Here is a 25,034-nt window from a genome sequence, read left to right on the forward strand (position 1 = left end):
CCTTGTGTTCTGTAATAAGGCACTAAATGCAGGCCTATAAAAAACATTTGGGACAACATGGCATGCCAAGTCACTTTGTTCACATTATTCATGGTGTTACATATGTCATTACATATGTCAATACATCCCAGCCTGTAAACATGTCCTATGAGAACCTTTCAGCAATGGGTGAAAGCATTCTTCCATTGCTATAAGCACTACCTGGGGTGATGTGTGCTCCTACAAATGCACATTTTTTTCATGGTTTGTTACTTCTCCTTACATTGAAAAACTAGGGGGATTTGTGAAGGGATTGCGCTCATCTTCACATCATGTATCATTCCACATATTAGAAAACTGTGCATCCTCAATACTGCACTACAGTCTGAGGCAGCGATGAACTGTGTATACAGTGTTGGGAGAGGTACACATAATGTCACATTTTATTCTTTGAGTGTAGTCATCACAGCATGTTTAACCAACACAATTCGTCCTGCAGCAGACATTTTCCAGGCTATCTTCTCATTTCAGTTTTAAAACAAGAGATAAATGGCTGCTCCAGGGGAAATTCCTCAACCCCTATCATATTCTCAGTTCACACAAACCCATCTCAGGGCATCTTCAACCAGGACATATTGCAACGTGGAGCGACAATGAGGAAGAAGGTTGGCACTGAAGAATTTCCCATACAGTAGACAAAGAGATCCAAATTGAAATGACACCATGCACAGATCATTGATGAATAAAGTAAGTGAATGGAATGGAACAAGAAGTTTAAAAGTGCTCCTTCAGCCATTTTTCTACACTATTCTTCAGACGCGTTGGTTTAAAAGGCTGTCCATCCCCGAACAGAAGGGCACCCTTCCTAACAGGTGAAACCAACGCTGTTGTGAGTGGTCTTTTACAGTATTACGGATATCACCTTTCACTGATCATTTCAGGGGAGAGCCAAGTGACTTTCTTGAAGTGTATATCATTCAATTACACAGTACTATGCTGCATAGTTGTCTTGCATAAATAATGGAACAGCCTGAACGTCAACACAACAGCAGTAGAGATCCACACGAGAACTGAGTAGAAGTAGAGCAGAACAAATCGTGAAGGCAGGACTTCTGCACTCATGTGCCCATAATGTGGACAACATGCCTCCGCACACCACACTTACTCGCGTTGTACTGCAGTTCAGGAAAAAGTCCCATCATTTCAAGGAACATCTCACCTGTAAGAGACGGCTTCCCCTCTCTTACCACCCCCTCAAACTCAACAAAGAAGAAGAAATCAACCAGTCTCTTCCCATCCCTTTTAATTGACCAGAACATGTGCATGATTAGGTAGGTTCGAACCTTCTTAAACCAAGACAGACGCACATGTAGGAAGATAAGTAAAGCGGTCTCAAAGTCAATAATATCTTCTGTTACTGATATCCAGATGGGTGGCATTTTAGGAAAATGCACATAAAAGATAATGAAGAGAAATATCAGCTTGCCCTGTCATTATTACAAGATATATACGATTTCAGCATATTGTATGGTTTGTGCTATTGTAACCGTTTTAAGTTATAAACGGAATGGTGTGGCATGTGCTTTGCATGATAAATTACATATTTTACTTAGGTTGTAAACATTGCCGACTGCCTGTCCATGACTCATTAATGTTGGTGCCTTCATTCAATCTGCGCAGTTTCCAGCAACATCAGACTAATCTTGTTAAGCACAATAATACAGCCATCAATTGTCATCGCCATGCACACCAGATCCTAAAAACCTGTAATAAGCAAAACAATGGTAATGCAGTCATTAGTAACACGTTGCTACAGTGCAAGACGTCCAGACTCAGGACATGATTTAGAGGTCTGTGGTAGTGGAGAATTCTCCAATGTTGGGAATAAGTGCCGAGGGGCATATGTATAAGCCCCTAGCACCCCCTTACGTCACATTAGCGTCATTTTTTAAAACGCTAATGTGGCTTAATGAGGCCAAAATCCTCGGGCCATATTTACAAAGTGGCGCAATGCATGCACTGCACCACTTTGTAACCCTTTGTGCTACATTATCCCCACGCTAGCCATAATGTGTGCATAGGGGGCATCCCCCCGTTAAAGGGGGCTGAAAAAATGGCGCAAGGCAATCTAACAGATTTCCTTGCAACATTTTGCAAAAGCACTTTTAACGCCTGCTCAGAGCAGGCGTTAAAAGGGGCTTCGATTATTTATAATGGGCCCCTATGTACTCTCCAGGAGTAGTGCTCATATTTTGGTGCTACTCCTTCAGATTACATCACTAGCGTCAATAAAAATTATGCTATTGCCCCCTACTCTGCGCCATGGTGTGCGGTATCGTAGATACAGCGCACACATGGTGGCGGTAGGGGACGCTAAGGGGTGCTAGGAAAGAGGTGCTTTACTTAAATATGCCCCTAAATATGGAAGAAAATTCACTAGTGGAATATCCTCCATAGCGCCAAACTCTAAGTTGTGGTCTTTGGTGCGGTACCTCAAGAGATGGTAGTGCTTATGCACGGATAGACTTTGCATCCCTAGCGCACAAGCATAAGGAAATTAGTGTTCTTGCTAGTTACACCACTCCAGGAAGTCTTCCCATACTTTACTTACCTGTCTATTTACAAATAAATATGTTGAAGCTTGATATGTATTGACGTTCTGTACGTGCTTTGTGGCTACATCTCCAAGATGTGTACTGGAAAGAATCACAACTCCTGCTTGGACAGTTACAGTGAGTGAATGCAAAGATCTAACCCAATATTCTAGTAAATCGAATAGTGTGCATGCAATATGCAAATATAAGTCCGACGTATATAATAGTTTCTCTATTGGAATTGCCATTTCTTAGGGCCTGGCTCTGAAGTCTCTACTATGTGAGTTAGTGTAGTGAACTAATACGATGATCCTGGTCTGCTATGTGACCCCCCCTTCCACTGATGTAGCAATAGCCCCTACAGCCCCTCCTGTGTCGTGGACGGGCTCCAGGGGTACCCCAAGGACAGTACACTGTGCACTTGCGGCAGGCCCCTGGCTTGAGAGCTCCTTACTTGGTTGGGGCCCCCCTTCATGTACTTTGTAAGGGGTATCCTCACGTTTCCATACGTCACTGCTCCCTGCACCACCAATAAGAGTCCAATTTAAGGGTGGGGAAGGTTTTCTACAACTACCATAAAAGTAATAGGCCTTCTCCACTAGTAGATACTGCTGGAGTGAGAGTGCCCAGGAGCAGCTTGCTGTAGCCGAGCACAACCACAGAAACTCCACTGACGAGGAACCATAACATTTATCATAGCAAGCAATCAGGAAAACAAAGAACAAAGGGAGTTAGCATAGTTTTGAAGAACTGGAAAACAAAGTCCATGATGCTTCAGTTTTACTCACCGTCGAGCAAAGAGATGTTTGAATGTTGCAGAGGTTGAGTTGGCAGTGAATGTAGATCATGTGTGAATCACCGACAAATTCGAATGCACTGAAGGAGAATCTCTTGATGGAAGGGAGATTCTGACCTTCCAGACTTACTGACCCATCGATGCTGACCGGACATCTGATTCAAACAACAGAAAATAACAAAAACATGCACTTATGTAGTGATACGCAACACAAATTCCACATAACCAAAATTCTACGCTGCAAGGACACACAGATCTACTATCTGTACCAGTTTAAATGTTTTCAGCTTCTTGCACCCCATACCCTTGTACTAAATAAACAAGTTGCATCTTGATGCTTTACTTCTTACAACCAGAAGTAGAATCTGGATTCAGGAAGGAAGATTAATATAGATCACTGCCACCAGGATGTCAAGCTTCATGTACATGAAGGGGACACATTAAGTGGAATGGGATGCCAAATCACTTGCTCTTCATCCAGTCTTGCCTAATCTCCAGTCCTTTTGCTGACCAATTATGTCAGTCCACAGATAAATCCTTTAGGTAGTATGGCAACTATTTCCAGAACACTTTACCACTCTACACTTATGAGAGGCTCCTCAACACATAATAGTAAATTCGCTATTGGATTAAATATTCCAGCTAATTGCTTTAGCACATAACATTTTGTATATCTACCATCTTTTTTACTTTAAAATCTTGTGCACAGTTTGTAAAATCTATCAATAAGATTCTTGTGGAAACTTAAGGCAGATACCCTAAAACACACACAGGAGCAGCAAAACTTTAAGGGACTCACACAAAGCCCCTTAAAAGTATACTTTGACATATATAAAGGTATATAGTAAGGTGCTTACAGTTTCAGACATGTCATCCTTGCTGTATGGTAAAATAACTGAAACAGGATTAAAGACTTGTTCTTGAATGTGTCCTTGCCTTCCTCTAGGATTGGTGTTAATATGACTCCACCCATAATTGGTGTAAATTCCTTAATAAACCTTGCATTGCTCATATTCTGACAGGCGTGACCTTTTAATCCTAATGCAGTAATGTTGTCCACTATGAGTCCTACAAAGGTTCTGTTAACGCTGATTTTAATAATGAATATTCATGTGTTTTGAGTATTGAATTTGCGTAGAAAATGTAAAAACGTAGAGAAAAATATTGCACGCATGTGATAGAGCGACTACCAGAGTGGCCGCCAATATTCAGGAAGTGTACTTATTAATGGCTTATTAACATGAAACATTGAGCTCATTTTTTATTAATGTAGTGTTGGACCTGGCTTTTTGACATGGTCATCCCCAAACTTTTTGCCTTCCTCCTTCTCTTTTTCTGACCTCATTTTTGCTGGCTTTTAGACTCTGCGCACTTTACCACTGCTAACCAGTGCTAAAGTGCATATGCTCTCTCCCTTTTCAAACATGGTAACTTTGGATCATACCTGATTGGACTATTTAATTTACTTTTAAGTCCTTAGTAATGAGCACTATATGTGCCTAGGGCCTGTAGATTAAATGCTACTAGTGGGCCTGCAGCACTGGTTGTGCCACCGACTTAAGTAGCCCCCTTAACCTTGTCTCAGGCTTGCCATTGCAAGGCCTGTGTGTGCAGTTTCACTGCCACTTCCACTTGGCATTTAAAAGTACTTGCCAAGCCTAGAACTCCCCTTTTTCTACATATAAGTCACCCCTAATGTGTGCCCTAGGTAACCCCTAGAGCAGGGTGCTGTCTGGGTAAAAGGCAGGACATGTACCTGTGTAGTTATATGTCCTGGTAGTGTAAAACTCCTAAATTCGTTTTTACACTACTGTGAGGCCTGCTCCCTTCACAGGCTAACATTGGGGCTGCCCTCATACATTGTTAAAGTGGCAGCTGCTGATCTGAAAGGAGCAGGAAGGTCATAATTAGTATGGCCAGAATGGCAATACAAAATCCTGCTGACTGGTGAAGTCGGATTTAATACTACTATTCTAGAAATGCCACTTTTAGAAAGTGAGCATTTCTTTGCACTTAAATCTTTCTGTGCCTTACAATTCACGTCTGGCTGGGCTTGGTTGACAGCTCCTTGTGCATTCACTCAGACACACCCCAAACACAGGGTACTCAGCCTCACTTGGATACATCTGCATTTTGAATGGGTCTTCCTGGGCTGGGAGGGTGGAGGGCCTGCTCTCACACAAAGGACTCCCACACCCCCTACTGGGACCCTGGCAGACAGGATTGAACTGAAAGGGGACCTGGTGCACTTCTTAGCCACTCTTTGAAGTCTCTTTCACTCCAAAGGCACATTTGGGTATAAAACAGGGCCTCTGCCCTACCTCATCAGACACTTGGTGGAGAAGAATCCTGAACCAGAAACTACATCCTGCCAAGAAAAACTGCCTGGCTGCTCAAAGGACTCACCTGTCTGCTTTCTACAAAGGACTGCTGCCTTGCTGTTGGCCTGCTGCCTTGCTGAACTCTTGTCTGTCTATAAAAGTGCTCTCCAAGGGCATGGATAGAGCTTGCCTCCTGTTCCCTGAAGTATCAGGACCAAAAAGACTTCTCTTTTTCACATGGACGCTTCGTGCGCCGAAATTTTAGACGCACAGCTTGTTCCGTGGTGAGAAAAACGCCGCACACCAACGCTGATCGACGCAACGCCTTCGGGACGACTGGAACTTCGACGCACGGCCTCGCAAGGACAACGCCGCCCGACCTCCAGAGGAGAAATTGACACAACGTCTGCCGTCAGAGCGAAATTTCGACGCACAGCCCCGCAGAACGACACGCAGCCGGAAAACAAGCAGGAGAATCCACGCACAGACCCGGGACATCTGGTAATCCCCGCGATCCACAGAAATAGACTGTCCGCGCGCCGGAAAACGACGAACGACTTCCCCGCGTGAAAAATAACGAGGCAAGTCCGCGTGTGCTGGGGAGAAATCGACACACACACCATTTTTCCACGTATCTCTTCTTCTGCTGCCCCTTGTGGAGATTTTCCACTCCCAACCAAGTATTTTGTGCTTGAAAGAGACTTTGTTTACTTTTTAAAGACTTAAGACACTTTGGCCCTCATTCTGACCCTGGCGGTCTTTGACCGCCAGGGCGGAGGACCGCGGGAGCACCGCCGACAAGCCGGCGGTGCTTCAATGGGGATTCCGACCGCGGCGGTAAAGCCGCGGTCGGACCGGCACCACTGGCGGGGTCCCGCCAGTGTACCGCGGCCCCATTGAATCCTCCGCGGCGGCGCAGCTTGCTGCACCGCCGCGGGGATTCTGACCCCCCCTACCGCCATCCAGATCCCGGCGGTCGGACCGCCGAGATCCGGATGGCGGTAGGGGGGGGTCGCGGGGCCCCTGGGGGCCCCTGCAGTGCCCATGCCACTGGCATGGGCATTGCAGGGGCCCCCGTAAGAGGGCCCCTACATGTATTTCACTGTCTGCTGCGCAGACAGTGAAATACGCGACGGGTGCAACTGCACCCGTCGCACAGCTTCCACTCCGCCGGCTCGATTCCGAGCCGGCTTCATCGTGGAAGCCTCTTTCCCGCTGGGCTGGCTGGCGGTCTGAACGAGACCGCCCGCCAGCCCAGCGGGAAAGTCAGAATTACCGCCGCGGTCTTTCGACCGCGGAACGGTAACCTGACGGCGGGACTTTGGCGGGCGGCCTCCGCCGCCCGCCAAGGTCAGAATGAGGGCCTTTATATCACTTTCCAGTGATATCTCTACAATTTCACATTGCATCTTTATTCGTTTTGACCTACATTTATCCTGATAAATATTATATATTTTTCTAAACACTGTGTGGTGTATTTCTGTGGTGCTATATGGTGGTATTGTATGATTTATTGCACAAACACGTCACACATTGCCTTCAAAGTTAAGCCTGACTGCTCGTGTCAAGCTACCAGAGGGTGGGCACAGGCTGATTTTGGATTGTGTGTGACTTACCCTGATTAGAGTGAGGGTTCTTGCTTGGACAGAGGGTAACCTGACTGCCAACCAAAAACCCGATTTCTAACATTGGTGATCAGCGGTGAGGATAGGACTTGTGTTTGTGTAGTGACATATAGTAGCTAAGTATTTCACTACCTACCCACAGTTGAAGGTCAACTTGATTTTTATCTCTTTTTTGCAAATTAGTTTTTCATGACAATTTTCAAAAACTAAATCCTCACTCAACATGTCTCTGACTGGGTCTCAAGTAGGAGACTTTGACCTAGTCCTGTTGGATACATATACGGTCAAACAGCTAAGAGGGTTCTGCAGGGCAATGAGCGTACCCACCCAAGGGGCCTCCAAAAAGGAGGACTTTCAAGTGGCGCTGAGGGCCTGGGCAGAAGCCCATTTAGAAGAGGATGATGAGGAAGAGGAGCCAGAAAATGGCCCCTCAGAGGATTTGTTGCTATCTGTGGATGATGTTACCACTGCAATTGTGCCCCCTTCCAGACCAGGGAGCAGTGTCTGTGCAAAGTCTGACCACAGAGGAAAGGAGAGAGGAAAGGGAGTTCCAATTGCAAATGGCAAAACTTAAAATTGAGGCTCAACAGGAGGAAAGAAGGGCAGAGAGAGAAGCCAAGCAAGCTGAGGCTGAAAGAGCAGCCAAACAGATTGAAGCTGAAAGAGAAGCCAAACAAGCTGAAGCTGAAAGAGCAGCCAAACAGGTGGAATCTGAAAGAGCTTTGGCTGAAAAGAAACTATTGTTGGCTCATGAACAGAGTCTCAAAGAGCTGGAGATCAAGGCGAGACAGTCTGAATCCAGCAATAATGGTGGCAGCATACAGACAGGACCTGCTGGAGAAAAGAAGGTTCGTATACCCAAAAATGTGGTACCCAGTTTTGTGGTGGGAAATGACATAGATAAATGGTTAGCTGCTTATGAAGTTACACTAAGGGCTCATGAGGTTCCTGAAGGGCAATGGGGGGTAGCTATGTGGGGTTATGTGCCGCCATTGGGGAGGGACACACTTCTGACATTGGATCAACCAGATCAAAACACATACCCACTCCAGAAAGCCACTTTACTTGCCAAGTTTGGGCTGACCCCTGAGGGATACCGTCAGAGGTTCAGGGACAGCACCAAACAAACCACACAAACATGGGTAGATTTCTTTGACTTTTCCAGTAAGGCACAGAATGGATGGGTGCGGGGCAACAAAGTAGATAATTATAAAGGGCTATATGACTTGATTCTGAGAGAGCATATACTCAATGTTACCTATACAGAGTTGCGCCAGCACTTGGTAGATAGAAAGCTGACTGATCCCAGGAAGCTTGCTGAGGAGGCGGACCTCTGGGCAAGCACCAGAGTGTCCAAAAAGGTATCTGGGAGTGACCCGAGAAGGGTGGTTCCGGTTCCCCCGACAGAGTGAGGGGGAGGTTAGAGATGACCCAGACGAGTCCCAGAGTAAGGGGGGAGGAAAGGGTTCCCATGCCCCATCTGAGAAACAGGGTGGGGGTTCTGGTGGGTAGTGGCCCAAAGCATTCCCATTCCCAACCCCGCTGCTTTGAGTGTTCCCAGCTAGGACACAGGAAGGGGGACTCTGTCTGTCCAAAGATCTCACCCAATATTGGGACCTCTACAGGGGTGGCCCATGTGGCCTTAGGGGAATGTAGTCCCCAGGGGCAGGTCGTAGACCATGCCTTCATCTCCTTTAGTTGGGAGGTGGACTCAGAGGGTAAACTGGTGATCCCTGAGGGTGGGAGTCATCACTTCCACCAGGTGGGAGTGAATGGGGTCCCAGTCACTGCTCTGAGAGACACAGGGGCTAGTCTTACCATGACTGTGGAGAGACTAGTGTCACCAGAGCAGTACACCGGACAGGTGTGTAGAGTGTCTCCAGCCATTGGTGAAGATTTCTTCCGCCCCATGGCCCGGGTGTCCCCAGAGTGGGGTGGGGAGGTGACCCAGATGCGGGTCATAGTTAGTCCCCAGCTGCCCATTGACTGCATTCTGGGGAGTGAGTTTTCCTTAGTGTCAGGAGAGCTGAGAGGGTTGACCCCCAAGGGTGCCCTGACAGTTCAGATGTCTGGCAATACCACTCCCCAGAGGAGGGTATGTAAGCCCACTTGGGGAGGTACGGTGAGGAAGGACTCAACCCTGTCCTCTGTTCAGCCTCAGGGTACAGACCCTGGGCTGAGGGACCAGTATCAGGGACCCACCCCTGACCTGGTGAGAATGGAGAAGGGGTGCAAGACCCCTGGGGTTACTGCCCCCGATTCTGGGATGCTTCAGGAATCCCTTGGGAGCTCCCTACCGGCCCCCCAGTTAGAGGAGAAGCTGATCCAATGGTCCCCCTCAGGGTCTCCACCTAGCATTGGATGGTCTCTTTCCTTGTGGGCAGAGTTTTTCCTGGGTTGGGGACAGAAGTCAGACCCAAGGAATGGAATGGGCCACACCACTTTGTTGGCCATGGTGGTACTGTCTGCATACTGGGATGCATTTGTAAGCAAATTAAAGTTAGGAGCTTTACAGATGGGGTCCTCAGGTGATGAGAAGGGTTCCCCATGGGCCAGATCAGTGGCCCCAGAGAGTATAGACAAAGAAGCCTCACTGAGTTCAGAAAGGCGTAGAACTGGCGAGTGCCCCTGCAGTAGTGGGCCATTGTCCATGTTCTATCACCTTAAGCAGGGAAGTCCATCAGAGTGTTGATTAGTCTACCCTGGCTTTAGGCTGGTAGGGGGGTCATGTTGGACCTGGCTTTTTGACAGGGTCATCCCCAAACTTTTTGACTTCCTCCTTCTCTTTTTCTGACCTCATTTTTGCTGGCTTTTAGACTCTTCGCACGTTACCACTGCTAACCAGTGCTAAAGTGCATATGCTCTCTCCCTTTTCAAACATGGTAACTTTGGATCATACCTGATTGGACTATTTAATTTACTTATAAGTCCCTAGTAATGTGCACTATATGTGCCTAGGACCTGTAGATTAAATGCTACTAGTGGGCCTGCAGCACTGGTTGTGCCACCGACTTAAGTAGCCCCCTTAACCTTGTCTCAGGCTTGCCATTGCAAGGCCTGTGTGTGCAGTTTCACTGCCACTTCCACTTGGCATTTAAAAGTACTTGCCAAGCCTAGAACTCCCCCTTTACTACATACAAGTCATCCCTAATGTGTGCCCTAGGTAACCCCTAGAGCAGGGTGCTGTGTGGGCAAAAGGCAGGACATGTACCTGTGTAGTTATATGTCCTGGTAGTGTAAAACTCTAAATGTGTTTTTACACTACTGTGAGGCCTTCTCCCTTCATAGGCTAACATTAGGGCTGCCCTCATACATTGTTGAAGTGGCAGCTGCTGATCTGAAAGGAGCAGGAAGGTCATATTTAGTATGGCCAGAATGGTAATACAAAATCATGCTGACTGGTGAAGTCGGATTTAATATTACTATTCTAGAAATGCCACTTTTAGAAAGTGAGCATTTCTTTGCACTTAAATCTTTCTGTGCCTTACAATCCACGTCTGGCTGGGCTTGGTTGACAGCTCCTTGTGCATTCACCCAGACACACCCCAAACACAGGGTACTCAGCCTCACTTGCATACATCTGCATTTTGAATGGGTCTTCCTGGGCTGGGAGGGTGGAGGGCCTGCTCTCACACAAAGGACTGCCACACCCCCTACTGGGACCCTGGCAGACAGGATTGAACTGAAAGGGGACCTGGTGCACTTCTTAGCCACTCTTTGAAGTCACCCCCACCTTAAAGGCACATTTGGGTATAAAACAGGGCCTCTGCCCTACCTCATCAGACACTTGCTGGAGAAGAAACCTGAACCAGAAACTATATCCTGCCAAGAAGAACTGCCTGGCTGCTCAAAGGACTCACCTGTCTGCTTTCTACAAAGGACTGCTGCCTTGCTGTTGACCTGCTGCCTTTCTGAACTCTTGTCTGGCTATAAAAGTGCTCTCCAAGGGCTTGGATAGAGCTTGCCCCCTGTTCCCTGAAGTCTCAGGACTAAAAAAGACTTCTCTTTTTCACTTGGACGCTTCGTGCGCTGAAATTTTAGACGCACAGCTTGTTCCGTGGTGAGAAAAACACCGCACAACGACGCTGATTGACCCGACGCCTTCGGGGCGACCGGAACTTCGACCCACGGCCTCGCAACGACAATGCCCCCCGACCTCCAGAGGAGAAATCAACGCAACGCCTGCCGTGAGAGCGAAACTTCGACGCACAGCCCCGCAGAACGACGCACAGCCGGAAAACAAGCAGGAGAATCCACGCACAGACCCGGGACATCTGGTAATCCCTGCAATCCACAGAAAGAGAATGTCTGCGCGCCGGAAAACGACGCACGACTTCCCCGCGTGAAAAATAACGACGCAAGTCCATGTGTGCTGGGGAGAAATCGACGCACACATCATTTTTCCACGTATCTCTTCTTCTGCGGCCCCTTGCGGAGATTTTCCACTCTAAACCAGGCACTTTGTGCTTGAAAGAGACTTTGTTTACTTTTTAAAGACTTAAGACACTTTATATCACTTTCCAATGATATCTCTACAATTTCACACTGCATCTTTATTCGTTTTGACCTACAATTATCCTGATAAATATTATATATTTTTCTAAACACTGTGTGGTGTATTTTTGTGGTGAAATATGGTGGTAATGTATGATTTATTGCACAAATACTTTACACATTGCCTTCAAAGTTAAGCCTGACTGCTCGTGACAAGCTACCAGAGGGTGGGCACAGGCTGATTTTGGATTGTGTGTGACTTACCCTGACTAGAGTGAGGGTTCTTGCTTGGACAGAGAGTAACCTGACTGCCAACCAAAAACCCCATTTCTAAAATGTAGTAATGTGTCATATTGAGGGTGTTATACCTGACAGCCTTAGGGTGGTCACCCCTAAGTTTTTGCCAGCCTCACCCAATTTTTGGACAATGTTTTTGCTGGTTTTAGGACACTGTGCACTTTATCACTGCTAACCAGTGCTAACGTCCATATGCTCTCTCCATTAAAACATGGTGACATTGGGTCATACCCAATTGGCTTATTTAATCTACTTGTAAGTCCCCATTAAAGTGCACTACATGTGCCAGAGCCTGTAAATTAAATGCTACTAGTGGGTCTGCAGCACTGATTGTATCCCCTTAACCATGCAAGGCCCGTGTGTGCAGTTTCACCGGCACTTCGACCTGGCATTTAAAAGTACTTGCCAAGCCTTAAACTCCCCTTTTTCTACATATAAGTCATCCCTAAGGTAATCCCTAGGTAACCCATAGGGCAGGGTGCTATGTAGGTAAAAGGCAGGACATGCACCTGTGTAGTTTATGTGTCCTAGTAGTGTAAAACCCCTAAATTCATTTTACACTGCTGTGAGGCCTGCTCCTTTCATAGGCTAACATTAAGGCTACCCTCATATACTGTTTGAGTGGTAGATTCTGATCAGAAAGGAGTAACAAGGTCAAATTTAGTATGGCCAGAATGGTAATACAAATTCCTGCTGACTGGCGAAGTTGGATTTAATATTACTGTTTAAGAAATGTCACTTTTAGGAAGTGAGCATTTCTCTTCACTTAAATCCTTCTGTGCCTTACAATCCACGTCTGGCTAGGTTAGTTAACAGCTCCTTGTGCATTTCACCTGCACACATCTGTATACTGAATGGGCCCTCCTGGGCTGGGAGGGTGGAGGGCCTGACACTTACATGTCAAAGGACAGTGGTCTGCCCTCACACAATGGACTGCCACACCCCCTACTGGGACCCTAGCAGACAGGATGGAACTGAAAGGGGTCCTTGTGCACTTCTAAAACAATCTTTGAAGTCTCCTCTACTTCAAAGGCACATTTGGGTATTTAAACAGGGTCTCTGACCCTACCAACTCAGACATTTCTGGACCAGATACCACAGGTGAAGAAATTCTGAACCAGAACCTGCAACCTGCCAAGAGGAACTGCCTGGCTGCCCAAAGGACTCACCTGACTGCTTTTCTGCAAAGGACTGCTGCTCTGCTGTTGCCCTGCTGCCTTGCTTCCCTCTGGCTCTGGTGAGAAGTGCTCTCCAAGGGCTTGGATAGAGCTTGCCTCCTGTTCCTTGAAGTTTCAGGGCCAAAAAGACTTCCTCCTGCAAAGAAGTCCTTGTGCGGTGAAAATTCGATGCACAGCCTGCCAGAAACGATGCACAGCCTGCATCGCAGTGAGAAAATCACCGCACATGAACCGGAACGACACAGCCCGGCTCCCCGAGAGGAGATCAATGCAGCGTCAGCGTTGCGACAGGAACTTCGATGCACGGACCACTGGATCGGCGCATAGCCGAACGGGAACAGTGCAGCCCAACTTCCTGCAAGAAGAATCGATGCAGCGTCTACTGTGTGACAGAAATTTCCCCGCATCGCCCACCAGATCCTGTGACTTCATTCTGCACTCCCAGGATTTCTCCACATCATCCCCGGGTTGTCCGAATACCCTGGAACCCGAAGAGGATCCAAGTCAGCATGCTGAAAATCAACGCAAAGCCTTCCCTGCTTGGAAAATTATCAACACATCATCTGTGTGTGCGCGGAGAAACCCTTGCACACCTCCCCGTTTTCCACGCATCTCCTCCTCTGCGTTCCCTTGCGGAGAATGTGCAAGTAAACCAGGTACTTTGTGCTTGCAAGAGACACTTGTTGCTTCTTAAAGACTAAAGACTCTTTTTATCATTTTCTAAAGTGATATTTTAACATGTAATTATCAAATCTTGATCGTTTTGACCTGCATTTAATCAGATAAATAATCAATATTTTTCTAAACACTGTGGTGTTATACTGTGTTATTGCATGATTTATACACAAATACTTTACACATTGCCTTCTAAGTTAAGCCTGATTGCTCAGTGCCAAGCAACCAGAGGGTGGGCACAGGATAATTTGGATTGTGTGTGACTTACCCTGACTTGAGTGAGGGTCCTTGCTTGGACAGGTGGCAACCTGACTGCCAACCAAAGACCCCCTTTTTAACAGAAGGTTATGCATTATGTGTTAGCTTTATTAATTGCACGGCCTCATGTCAAGCTGCATTTCTTAGGGGTTTAATAAAATGGATGCTTAGAGAATTAAATTGTGATTTTACACTGTGCTGACCTGATTCTCGTAGCTGAAAGTCTTTGTCATGAGAACTGCTTGCTAAGAGATGATGTACTTGCTAGTGCAACAATGTTTAATATAATGTGTGTAAGAGTGACTTTCCCAGGAGAAAACAATGAGGACTCTGACTGAAGTATAAGCTGCAACAATGTTGTTATCTGAAGAGCCGGATGATGAGAACAGAATGAAAGTAACCAATCACCGACATGTGAACCATGTACTAGTAGAAATGTAAAGTTTTAGTCTCATTGGACAAAGTGTGAGCATGCGATTCTTGAACCAATTAGGATGTGGGAAATAGTTTTAGGAAATCTAACTTAGCCAGAATGCACTGAGAGAAGACAGTCCATTCTGTTAGAGAGCTTAGCTCTATTCCTTCAAACTGCTTAAAGAGATTTTACTTTTTCTGAACTCTGATGTTGAATCCTGATGCTTGGCTGACCGAACTGATGTCCTGTTGACGAAGATTGTCACAGCTTGCTGAACTCTATTGAGGACAGGTATACACTGACATTACTGAATGATATGTCTATGTGCTTTTGTTTTTAGGTACCAACCGCTATTTTGATGGAGCTATAGTTAGATTTTTTCCAACTTTGTGTTGACTAAATTGTTTTGTATGAAGCCCAAACATGCCATTCTAATCTGGTGTTATTTAAGGTTCTCACTGATAATGTCCGCTACATGAAATAACAGCTGATGTCTTTTCTTTGCTGAACCTAAATGTATGTAACATTGTTTGCACAGTTATTTTTGCTATTAATTTGTACTGCAACTTTACAATGCTCAAGCCTTGATTAGATTGCGATTCTTTTGCCACTTTGGACAGCCAGTATTGTTTCTGTATCTTTATCATTTGGTTTTGAGATTATCCTACGTTACATTAGCATTGTTAATATAGGAGAATACATATTTTAACTTTTACATAAAGGTATGGTTATTATTGACTGCAAGGTCATGATGTGTGACAATTACTGACCCCTATTGATTACTAATGTTAATGATTTCTATTGGTTATTGATTTATGGATGTACAGGATATAGGGTGGGAAAACCTTGAAGTGAGACAAAGGGTTCATTGACCTATTTGCGTCTCCTTGTAAGTTTACTTATTAAGGTCCGACGCGCTAACAGTTCCAAAATCTGCCATGTCAGAAGCACGTCGGGAAGTATCACCCCTAAGTGAAAAGTATGATCAGCATTTCGGCATATTTAGCAATAACTAATTTGTTCATTTGATTGATTCAGATAATTCCCTGTTGGACATGTGGGGCACTGACAGGAAAGGTCTACCATTAGTGATATTCATGTAGTTTGCATCTCCCTTTTACAAAATTCTTATCTACATGATTAGAATATTTGTACATTTAGCCTGGCAAGGCCCATTTTGTCCATTTGGACTTAAAATTAATGAGATTATGATGGCAGTTCCTCCTTCTGCTATGTGGCTGTGTTGAAGGAGTGCTGTTCAATTGCTGTCAAAATAATAAAGTGATAAGTGCACAATCTCTGTAAGTACTTAAGGAGCATACTTTGGTACACATTAGCTGCATACATCTCACTCCTTATGATGTACCTTGTCCTCAGAGTAAACATAAGCACAACTCCATCTCCGTACGAAGAAAACAGAGAAAGAAACCTAATGTGGTGGAAATATTAAGTGGGGAAAGGCAACCGAGAGAGGCCGAGAGGGATAAATACGATGAGAAAGTTAGAGAGAGGAGACGAGGAAGGGCAGAGTGGAAGAGTGAATGAGAGTGAGAGAAACAAACTGAGACACAATGGGAACAAGAGAACAAGAGAAAGTGGGGTAGAGAGTATAGGTTCAAGTACACTAAAAGAACATCCCATGGAAGACTTTGAAAATGTCAGTGTCCAACAGAAAAAGTACAGATTTAGATAATATAATACTAATGCTAGACCAAACCCTTTTTTTATCTGAAAACATACTCATTTCTGATGAGATCCCATGTCGTCGTGGAGGAAGGGTCAATGGTTGGAGTTGCCCAGCAGGATTTTAACTGCAGCACAAACTGGGTGGTGTCAATATCTGCCATCTCAATAGAAATGTAGACCCTTTCGTTGATGGTGAGGATCACAGGGCACACTGGAATGAGCTGGCTGTAGTCAGAGTCTTTATACAGGATGAGAGATGCTTCCAGATGTCCTTGGCCATTTGGCAATAACATGTTGACAACACTGTTAAAAACAGAAATATATCAATGAAAAGGACAAGACAATATCAGTTTGGAAAAGTTAGGTGAGTAAGAAAAATTGACCACAACCAACAGACAACCGTACAAACTAGTATAAAACAGGAGCAAAAATCGTTTGTGGTAGCTTTTCCCAGTATTTGAATTTTTAGTGTCCGATTTATCAGTGAACTATAAGGGCTTGATTCATGAAGAATTCTCATGTCATTGTGTTAAAGAAGAAAACAGAAAGAAGCTTACACAATATAAATGATTGCCTGTAAAACTGGCTGGTGGACGTAAAGAATATTAGAATATGAGCAGCATCTTTTACAGAATATGTAGCATGATGCATGTCCCAGAGGTAGCATAATAGGCACAGGCTCCCATGCATAACAGCAAAGAACTCAGTGCCAAGTAATCCATTGGCACTTATGAAGTACTAGGGTCCAGATTCACAAGGCCCTAGCTATACTGGAGCGTTACTTTCAGTGATGCTCTGGTGGCGCTTTTCATTGCACCATTTTTACAAGGAGGCATTAAGCCACTTTTTGTGTCTTAAGCCCCCTTGTAAATATGGCACCCCAATGCAGTTTTCTGCGTCAAAGGGACGTTCAATGGGTGTTGCTGTGGGCGTTCCACTGCAACACCCATTAGTTTTGGTGCTGCCCTATATTTACATGAAGGCATAAATCTGAGGCAGTGCCAAAATTTAACGCCACCCATGGGTTGGGTGAGCATGTCACGCCAAGGAGGAATACTTTTATTCCTCCTCGTTTTTAGGTCGAGCGCGGGCAAGTTCTCTGGCCTGTTGTAATCTCTCTGTGGGCTTTTAACCACGCCCACCGCACGGCCATCACTATCACTCATTCATGGGCTTGCCTTTAAAAAATTCTTTGCTGTCATTGGTAAATGCTTTATGTTTGTCCCTCCGTGGGGCAGTTTTGTTACCGACTTGGCCATCGACCCTGTTACATGGATAATTGCATGTTTGCCGATTTGTTTGACTGCAAGCAAACTTCTTTTTCCTTTTGTGTGTCTCTTCCACCCTCATGGCGGACGTGGCACTTTGAATCGGCTCACTTATGTCAACTGTTTTACTTTTCATCTTCAGTTTATGTGGGAAGAAAGGTCCATTTAGGAATTTACAATTCTAATAGCTCTAATTCGAGCAAAAGTGAGACCCACTGCATTGCAAATACCTTTTATTTTTCCCTATCCCCTCAACACAGACACCCTTGCACTATGGTGCAAGGATGCCTGCGTTGATGCAGGCAACTTAATTCAGCACCGGGGCAAACATAGGGGTGTGCCGTATTCCAGTGAATACATGCTTTCCTGCATTTCATAAGTGGTGCAGCGCTTCTATATTTGGCGCACCACTGCGCCACTTTGTCGTAAATCTGGGCCTGGGTATTTTCTCATCAGAAATATTATAAATGTAAACATCACATGCCTACCTTTCGAAAAAAGCTATACAGATTCCCATAAGGTTGAGAAGCAATAGCATGATAGCTTATCATGAACAACAATTCACCAAAAGGCTAGGGGTAGCGGAAGAGACATCACACGTCGTTTGAACTTTACATTCACTCACACACACGTGCTTACACATACACACAATCAAACATAGGCACACTTTCCATCATATAAACACATTCTCACCTGTACATATGCACACAGCATACATTTGAAAGCACTTTGTACTTACTTCAGTTGCCATGAAGGGTCATAATTCAGCTAATTGTACTCCATTAATTATAACACTAATGGTGAGTAATTTGATATTATTCACTATTGGTGTAATAAAAATTTACAAAAAACAAGGAGATTGGAGCCCTAGCCAATGTCCATAAGGATGAGCTCCCTCTGAGTTTCTGGCAGTGATTTTGAAACCTCTTAGGCCAGCGGTCGCTAATGCAGTGCTAGGGATCGCAAGGGGCAAAGCAAGGGTTGTAGATTAGACATCTGGCAATCCCTAAATGACATCCCCGTAACTTTTACGGTAACTGGAAGCACCAACTACACTACGCTCAAACAACGCCTAGTAACTTAGATAGAAACAATTACCTTGGCCCAACATGTATGGCCCAGAGGAAGGACAAGTTAATGCTCAGTGGATAGGCACAAGAGAAGTCAATATGAATGAGTTTATCTTGAAGAATTATTGGTCCTTTTTGTTGGATGAAGTGACCTTCAACTGCATTGGAGTAGACAGCATGAGTGCTGTTGACCTGAAAGATCAAAAGAATTGATTCACAGTCCAAAAAAGGTCGTTCATATTTCCACTAACAGTAAGGATATACTATGAAATCACAGTGTTAATTGCAGTAAGGATATACTATGAAATTCCCGAAGCGATTAAGGCACGGGACAAGTTAAGGAAAGAGAGCTCTGTGTGTATGACTGTGCTTGAGTGTGTTTCACTGTGTGTGATTATGTGTGTAGCCAATTACAAGTTTGTGCAGGTGTGTAGGATAATTCTCGAAAATCGTGATTACTGTAAATCATAGCTAATGGCAGAAATTAGTTTGGCTTGTTACAAAAAGAACAGTTAAGTGTAGATTAGGACTTAATGCTTTGGATTGCATCTTAGTTATCATAGTAGTGAAATTTGTAGCACTAAAATGATGTCTGAATTTGTTCTTGATTCTGACACTACAGTGACATCTTCTGCAATGAACACAGAATATTTTAACAGAGCTATTCATTATTGACCCTATTATAATCTTTGATGATCAAAACGCCCTAATAAACTTTAACAAATTTGCCCTGGCTGATTCATTAACCTTCAGTTGGCTTCCACAGCTCTGCGAAATGTTGCCAAAGGGGAAGACAATTCGATCATCCTCCAGTGTCCCAACGCAACTGGGATCCGCCAGGTGAAGAGATTCTGCTGGGATCCCATTGGCACTCAGCAATGACCTTGAGAAAGACATGCAGCTCTTACTGCCTTCGCAGGTGAGACTGAAATCTGAAAGTTACAAACATGATAGTCAACTTAGGCTGTTACATCATTAATATCCATCTTCATTTCAAATGTATAGTCTGACGTTATTCCTTAAATAGGTTTGTTTCGACTAGTTGGGCAGAATGTCACATCAGATGAGTGTCAGGTGGTCTACATGTGAGTCTGGTCAAGTGTGAAGAGATTACTCTGTCAATGTTGCTAAGGACCACAGTGAATGGGTGTCACTGTGGATGTTTGCTACTGCTGTGACTGGTTGTCACTGTGGTTGTATGTCATTGCTGCTACTGGGTATCACTGTTGTTTTAGCTGGGTGTTGTTGTGGTAATATGTCACTGTTGTGGCTGAGTATCATGATGGCTCTATGCTATTGCAGCGACAGGGTGTCAATAGATTCCTATGCCACTTTTGCAGCTGGGTATCACTGTGACTCTTTAGCATAGTTGAGGCTAGTGTTCTGTGGCTGTTTGGCAGTGTTCTGACTGGGTGTTCCTGCAGCTATATGGCATTGATGTGGCTGGGACACCATTGTTGTGAGGGGGTATCTCTGTGGCTATATGGTACTGTTGTGGGTGGAGGGGTGTCACTGTGGCTGTATGCCATTGTGGATGTGTGGCACTGTGGATAGTTTGCCATTAGTGTTGCTGGGTGTAAGAAATGGGGTCTGTAGTTGGCAGAGGTATACACCCTTGTTCAAGTAGGGACCACAATCCTAGTCAGGGTAAGTCGCACAGAATTCAAGTTTTCCTGTGCCCACCCTCTGGTTGAGTGGCACTGAGAACTTAACTTAGAAGGCAATGTGTAAAGTATTTGTGCAATGAACCATACAGTAATACAGTAAAAACACCACAAAAATACACCACAGAGGTTTAGAAAAATATAAGGTATTTATCTGGTTAAATTAAGGTAAAAAACGATAAAGATTCAATAATCATAAGTTGAGATATCACTTTTGTAAAATTAAACCGTGACTTACCCTGACCAAGATGTGGTCCCTATTTGGACACCTCTGCCAACTAGAGACCCCATTTCTAACAAAAGCCAGAAGAGAAGAGACAGGATACACAATGCAGAAGTATGATAAAAGGTTCACCATAAAGGTCTTGGCGGTTGTGAGTCTCATATTTGTTACACGTGTACTTTTCGTCAGCCTCTCCGCACCATTCGTCATCCGAGCAGGCCAAGATATTGCAGGAGTCCAGCAAACCTTTTGACAATACAGAAAAACAAAACCTTCAAATATATTCTCAAAACCACTTGAGCTGGAGCCGGGTTTTTTATCTGGTCATAACCGTGCGTAAGAAGAGCAAGAAGCAACTACATTGAGACTGATAACAACTCAATAGTCTGAAAAAGATGGTCGAGCGAACCAAGGGCCCCACCTGTGTGTGAACTCTAGAGAAATGTCTCTTGCAGGTCATAAAATACAAAATTAGTAGGCCGGACTCTAGCAATTTCAAGGAGCTTTGGTCAGATGGTATATTACAGTATTTGTGTAAAAGGGACCGGAGCCAGGGAAGAAGTTTTCATAGTTTGCAGGTGTAGTGGCACCGGGCTTCAGAGCTGTGAAGGAGCCAAACTGCATCATGGTGCTCTCTTCCATGCCTACAGTGGGAACTAAAAGGAGCAACTGACATTTGAATTAGAGCTTAGTATGAGCAAAGCAGTTGTCCAGGTGTTTGCCTTAATTATAAAAAAACTTTTCACGTGCAATTGATGCGATTATACATTAGAAAAAAATCAGGTTTATATTTATTTACAAATCGTTTTTTTGTGCCAAAAGAGTGCGCAAGTGCAAATCCTAGGATTTTAGATAATCTTTCCTCCAACAGCAGGGAAACTATATACAATCCTTCACAATACACGTATACATGAACATAACAGCACTAGGTGTGATTATTTTGAAGTTCACCTGACGAAGACAAGAGTACTTACAACAATAGCCCTCAGGACACCATGTGTGGATGGTCACCCCATGGGCTCTGCAGACCTGTTCATATGAGCCAATGGCCGAGTACACCATCACGTTGTCCTTGCCATACAGAGTGAGGTCATGCAGGCAGGCGCTGTAAAACGGCTCCGGGTCCTCATACCAGTGACAGTCCTCGAAGGGCCCAGTGTGATTGGTGATGATGCTACAGATTTTCTTTACTTCGTCTCCGGCATTTTCGGGTAACCATGTAAGAGACTGGACCATATCTTTGCATCTGTAGAGAGCAAAGGTAAGAACAGGTATGAATTGTTTTTTTTTATGTGGTTCAAGTGATTCAACTGAAGTAAGTGACCTACAAAATGTTGGTGAATAGCAAAATGTCTGAATTTGTGGGGCTTGGATGCATTTGCATGGCATGTCACCCTGTAAATTCTGCTTCTCGCACTATTGCCGTCAGGGGATTTTCCCCGTAATAATTTCTGCCTGCAGGCACAAATGTCCACCAATGGTAATCAGGGCTGGACTGGCCTTTTACCACCTGTAATTTCCCACTCAGCTGCAGGCTAGAAGGTCGACATGGTCCAAATCTAATCATGGCCTCCTGTGCAGTGAGGTTGGTTTATACATATGCCATATTTCTATGGAAAAAAGGCAGGTTTGAACATTTTTGCCATGGCTGATCTGGGTTTCCAATCCAGCCCTGGTGGTGATTTTGTGAATCGAAATCAGGTAATTCATGATCAAAGACAGTGAACTGAGTCCTGAAAAGGAGGTGGGTGAGTGTAGTGTTTGGAAACGGAGAACAGTGAAAATAAATGGTAGTTCTCAACCAAGTGAGCAGATGCATGCAGAAAGATATGTGCTCAGAAAACCTAATGATGAAAATGCATATTCTTATTCTAAATTACTGGTTTTATTATTAACAAATTCAATGGCACTCATTTTATCGATCCATGAACGGATAGATTGTTGACATAACCGCATCAGGAATCAATTCTCTGAATGGTGATACAGACATCTGTGCGGAAGGCACATTCAGTCTCTGTGGTATCTTACATAGTGAACGGACATACAATTTTTGAATTCTGAAGAGTAGTGACATTAGGCATAGATATATTAATGTATTTTCTCCTTGTAATATATTGCAATTATAAGAACAGTTTGAGCAACACGTTTACAGCAGGGGTGGGGAGTTACTTAGGAGCAGCATTCTAAGGCTCAGGCTTTGTGCTGCAGAAAATCATTTTTTTCTGTATGGTGCCTACAGCATTTTTGCCTTTTCCTGGATCCTAGTTTTGCTGGTTTTAGTAATGTGTGCACTTTCTAAGGATGTGCATGCGTCTCTGCCTGTTTCCTTTACTTTAAAATTGTTCTGTACTGGTTGATCTTAGCACATGGGTCACTGGCACTTGCTGCTGCTGAGCTTGTTTTTTGACACAACCAGAATTAATTAAGTTGGTAGAAATATTCCACTATCACATTAATAATCGTATTCTTGACATGCACCCTTTATTAAGTGTACACTTAGGGCTCAGAATTCTGCAGGTTATGAACAACTTAATAACACTTTATCCACTCTCTTTATATTACCCACTGTTCTGATTCAAAGGTTCATCTGTCTGCCCCGTGGTCTTAGTTCCCTAAATCTTTGTCAAGCCTCGCCCATTTTGCTGCAGGATACACAGGTTGGTGAATTTGACAGCAGCACAAAAGACAGGGCATTTAGCTAAGGTTCAATAACATGTAACTGCCTAATTGCAAGGAGTTTGTGAATAATTCTGTCATGTAAACGCAAAAATGTTATAGCTCCAATTAATCACCAAAACTTCATAGCTGGAACAAAAAAGCAATACAATCGATGTGCAGTTTTAGATTGCACTTGTAAAGCAGGCTTTGACGATGTGGACTACCTGTGTGCATGATCATTGAAATCTCATTGCATCACAAAGCAACCTGCAATTCTTTCAGCCTCAAAAAGTCAGTCTTATTCTTTATAATAATTTTCTAAATAACAGTGGTGACCTGTGCTCATGTCCCCTCAATGGAAAATATATGAATGAATGAATCAATCAATGGATCAATGAGTAATTTGTAGAGCGTGCATATGCTCAAGGGTGTCTTGGAACTACAGACTACAATGGAAAATTAAGTGAGCCTGCAAAATCTAAAAGTGAGAGAACAGCCATGTTTTAAGCATTTTCCTGAAACTCATCAGGTTATTTTGAGATTTAAGGATCAGAGGAAGGCTATTCTAGAACTTACAGGTGGAATGAAGAGAAACGTCTTCTACCCCACCATGCCCTTTTAAAATTAGGTAGCACAGTGTTCTTGGTAGAGGTGGACCATAATTTTCTGTTAGGCACGTACCATTGAAATGTATTCCTTAGATTGAAATACTTTATTTCGGTGGGTTGCCCTAAAAACATGCATAAAAAATACATTATGCAAAACAAAACATTAATAAATATAGAATTATATATTACTAACATAAAAACAGTACAACTGAAATTCTCATAAAAGACAGCAAAGGTTAATCGATCTTTAGTCTTCTCAGGTGCTCCATTTTTTATATACCCTATATTGCTTGTCACAATATATTACTATGGCCATCTCTGTGAGGGTTTTGTTAGCTCCCCATAATCAGCTTATAAATCCTTAAAACCTTTTCGGCAATTAAAAACACCTGTTTAAAACATTTATGCCCCTCCTACACTACCACCAATGCTCATTCAGAGCATGGCTTCTATGTTAGCCATAGAACTAGCCCACTATCGATCCTCATAAAGTGGCATTGCAACAACAAGCCTATCAAGGGCCTTACTTTACCAGAGTCCTTAAACTTCATGTGGAATAACTCCCACAGCCCCCTCGCATGCCCCCTCCCAAGCCAGAGCCCTATCTCTTCTGATCCACCCAGGAGAAAACGGCTCATAGGATAGACTAAAGTCTTGTCTGTACTTGTCTTAAACAGGAGCAACGCCACTCGATAATACCCAATCCCCAGGGATAAGCAAACTGGCCTAAGCCACCGCTGCCTTGAGCCCTGATGCCCAGGGCAGACAATAACAATATGATTGACTGTTTCAGGCTTAGATTTACACAGTGGGCATGAGACAGATGGCCCATCTCCTCGCCATGAACTACAGAAAGCGTTTAAGGGCAAGCAGGCGTATCTAAATCGCAGATTCAAACTTTTTGCCCTAGGTGGCGTAACATAGTCCAGGAAAATCTTCAAATTTGGGCACAACTTTGAATTCCAGATATGTTTCTGTGAGATGACCCAGGTTAGCCCTATACTGTTGGTGCTCCCTAATATACTGCCAGTAAGCCACCTTAACTACCTGTTTGTCTTCACTGCGGATTTGGTCCAGCTGTTCCCAAAGTGCCTCAAGCTTTAACTTTTTAAACCATGCGAAAACAAAGCCCAGCCAAGGGACTTTCCGAGCTAGGTATAGCCTTACCAAGTGTCTTAGACATGCACTATACGTGGCCAACTCGGGGGTAGACCAAACCGGTACC

General features: G+C 44.3%; 1 protein-coding gene across 1 annotated transcript in view; it reads right to left on the reverse strand.

Moving 5' to 3' along the window:
• Positions 1 to 21,782, reverse strand: part of LOC138247062 (alpha-tectorin-like) — a 61,086-nt gene extending 39,304 nt beyond the window's left edge. The window contains exons 1-6 of the mRNA XM_069201811.1: positions 21,518 to 21,782; positions 20,676 to 20,789; positions 19,404 to 19,588; positions 18,685 to 18,848; positions 16,373 to 16,621; positions 3,362 to 3,524 (exon numbers count right to left, since the gene is read on the reverse strand). Of these exons, the coding sequence (XP_069057912.1) occupies positions 3,362 to 3,524; positions 16,373 to 16,621; positions 18,685 to 18,848; positions 19,404 to 19,588; positions 20,676 to 20,789; positions 21,518 to 21,779 (1,137 nt within the window). The 5' untranslated portion in view covers positions 21,780 to 21,782. The remainder of the gene's footprint in view (positions 1 to 3,361; positions 3,525 to 16,372; positions 16,622 to 18,684; positions 18,849 to 19,403; positions 19,589 to 20,675; positions 20,790 to 21,517) is intronic.
• Positions 21,783 to 25,034: the final 3,252 nt, after the last annotated feature.

This window comes from Pleurodeles waltl, chromosome 7 (assembly GCF_031143425.1).
Source record: "Pleurodeles waltl isolate 20211129_DDA chromosome 7, aPleWal1.hap1.20221129, whole genome shotgun sequence".
NCBI lineage: Eukaryota > Metazoa > Chordata > Amphibia > Caudata > Salamandridae > Pleurodeles > Pleurodeles waltl.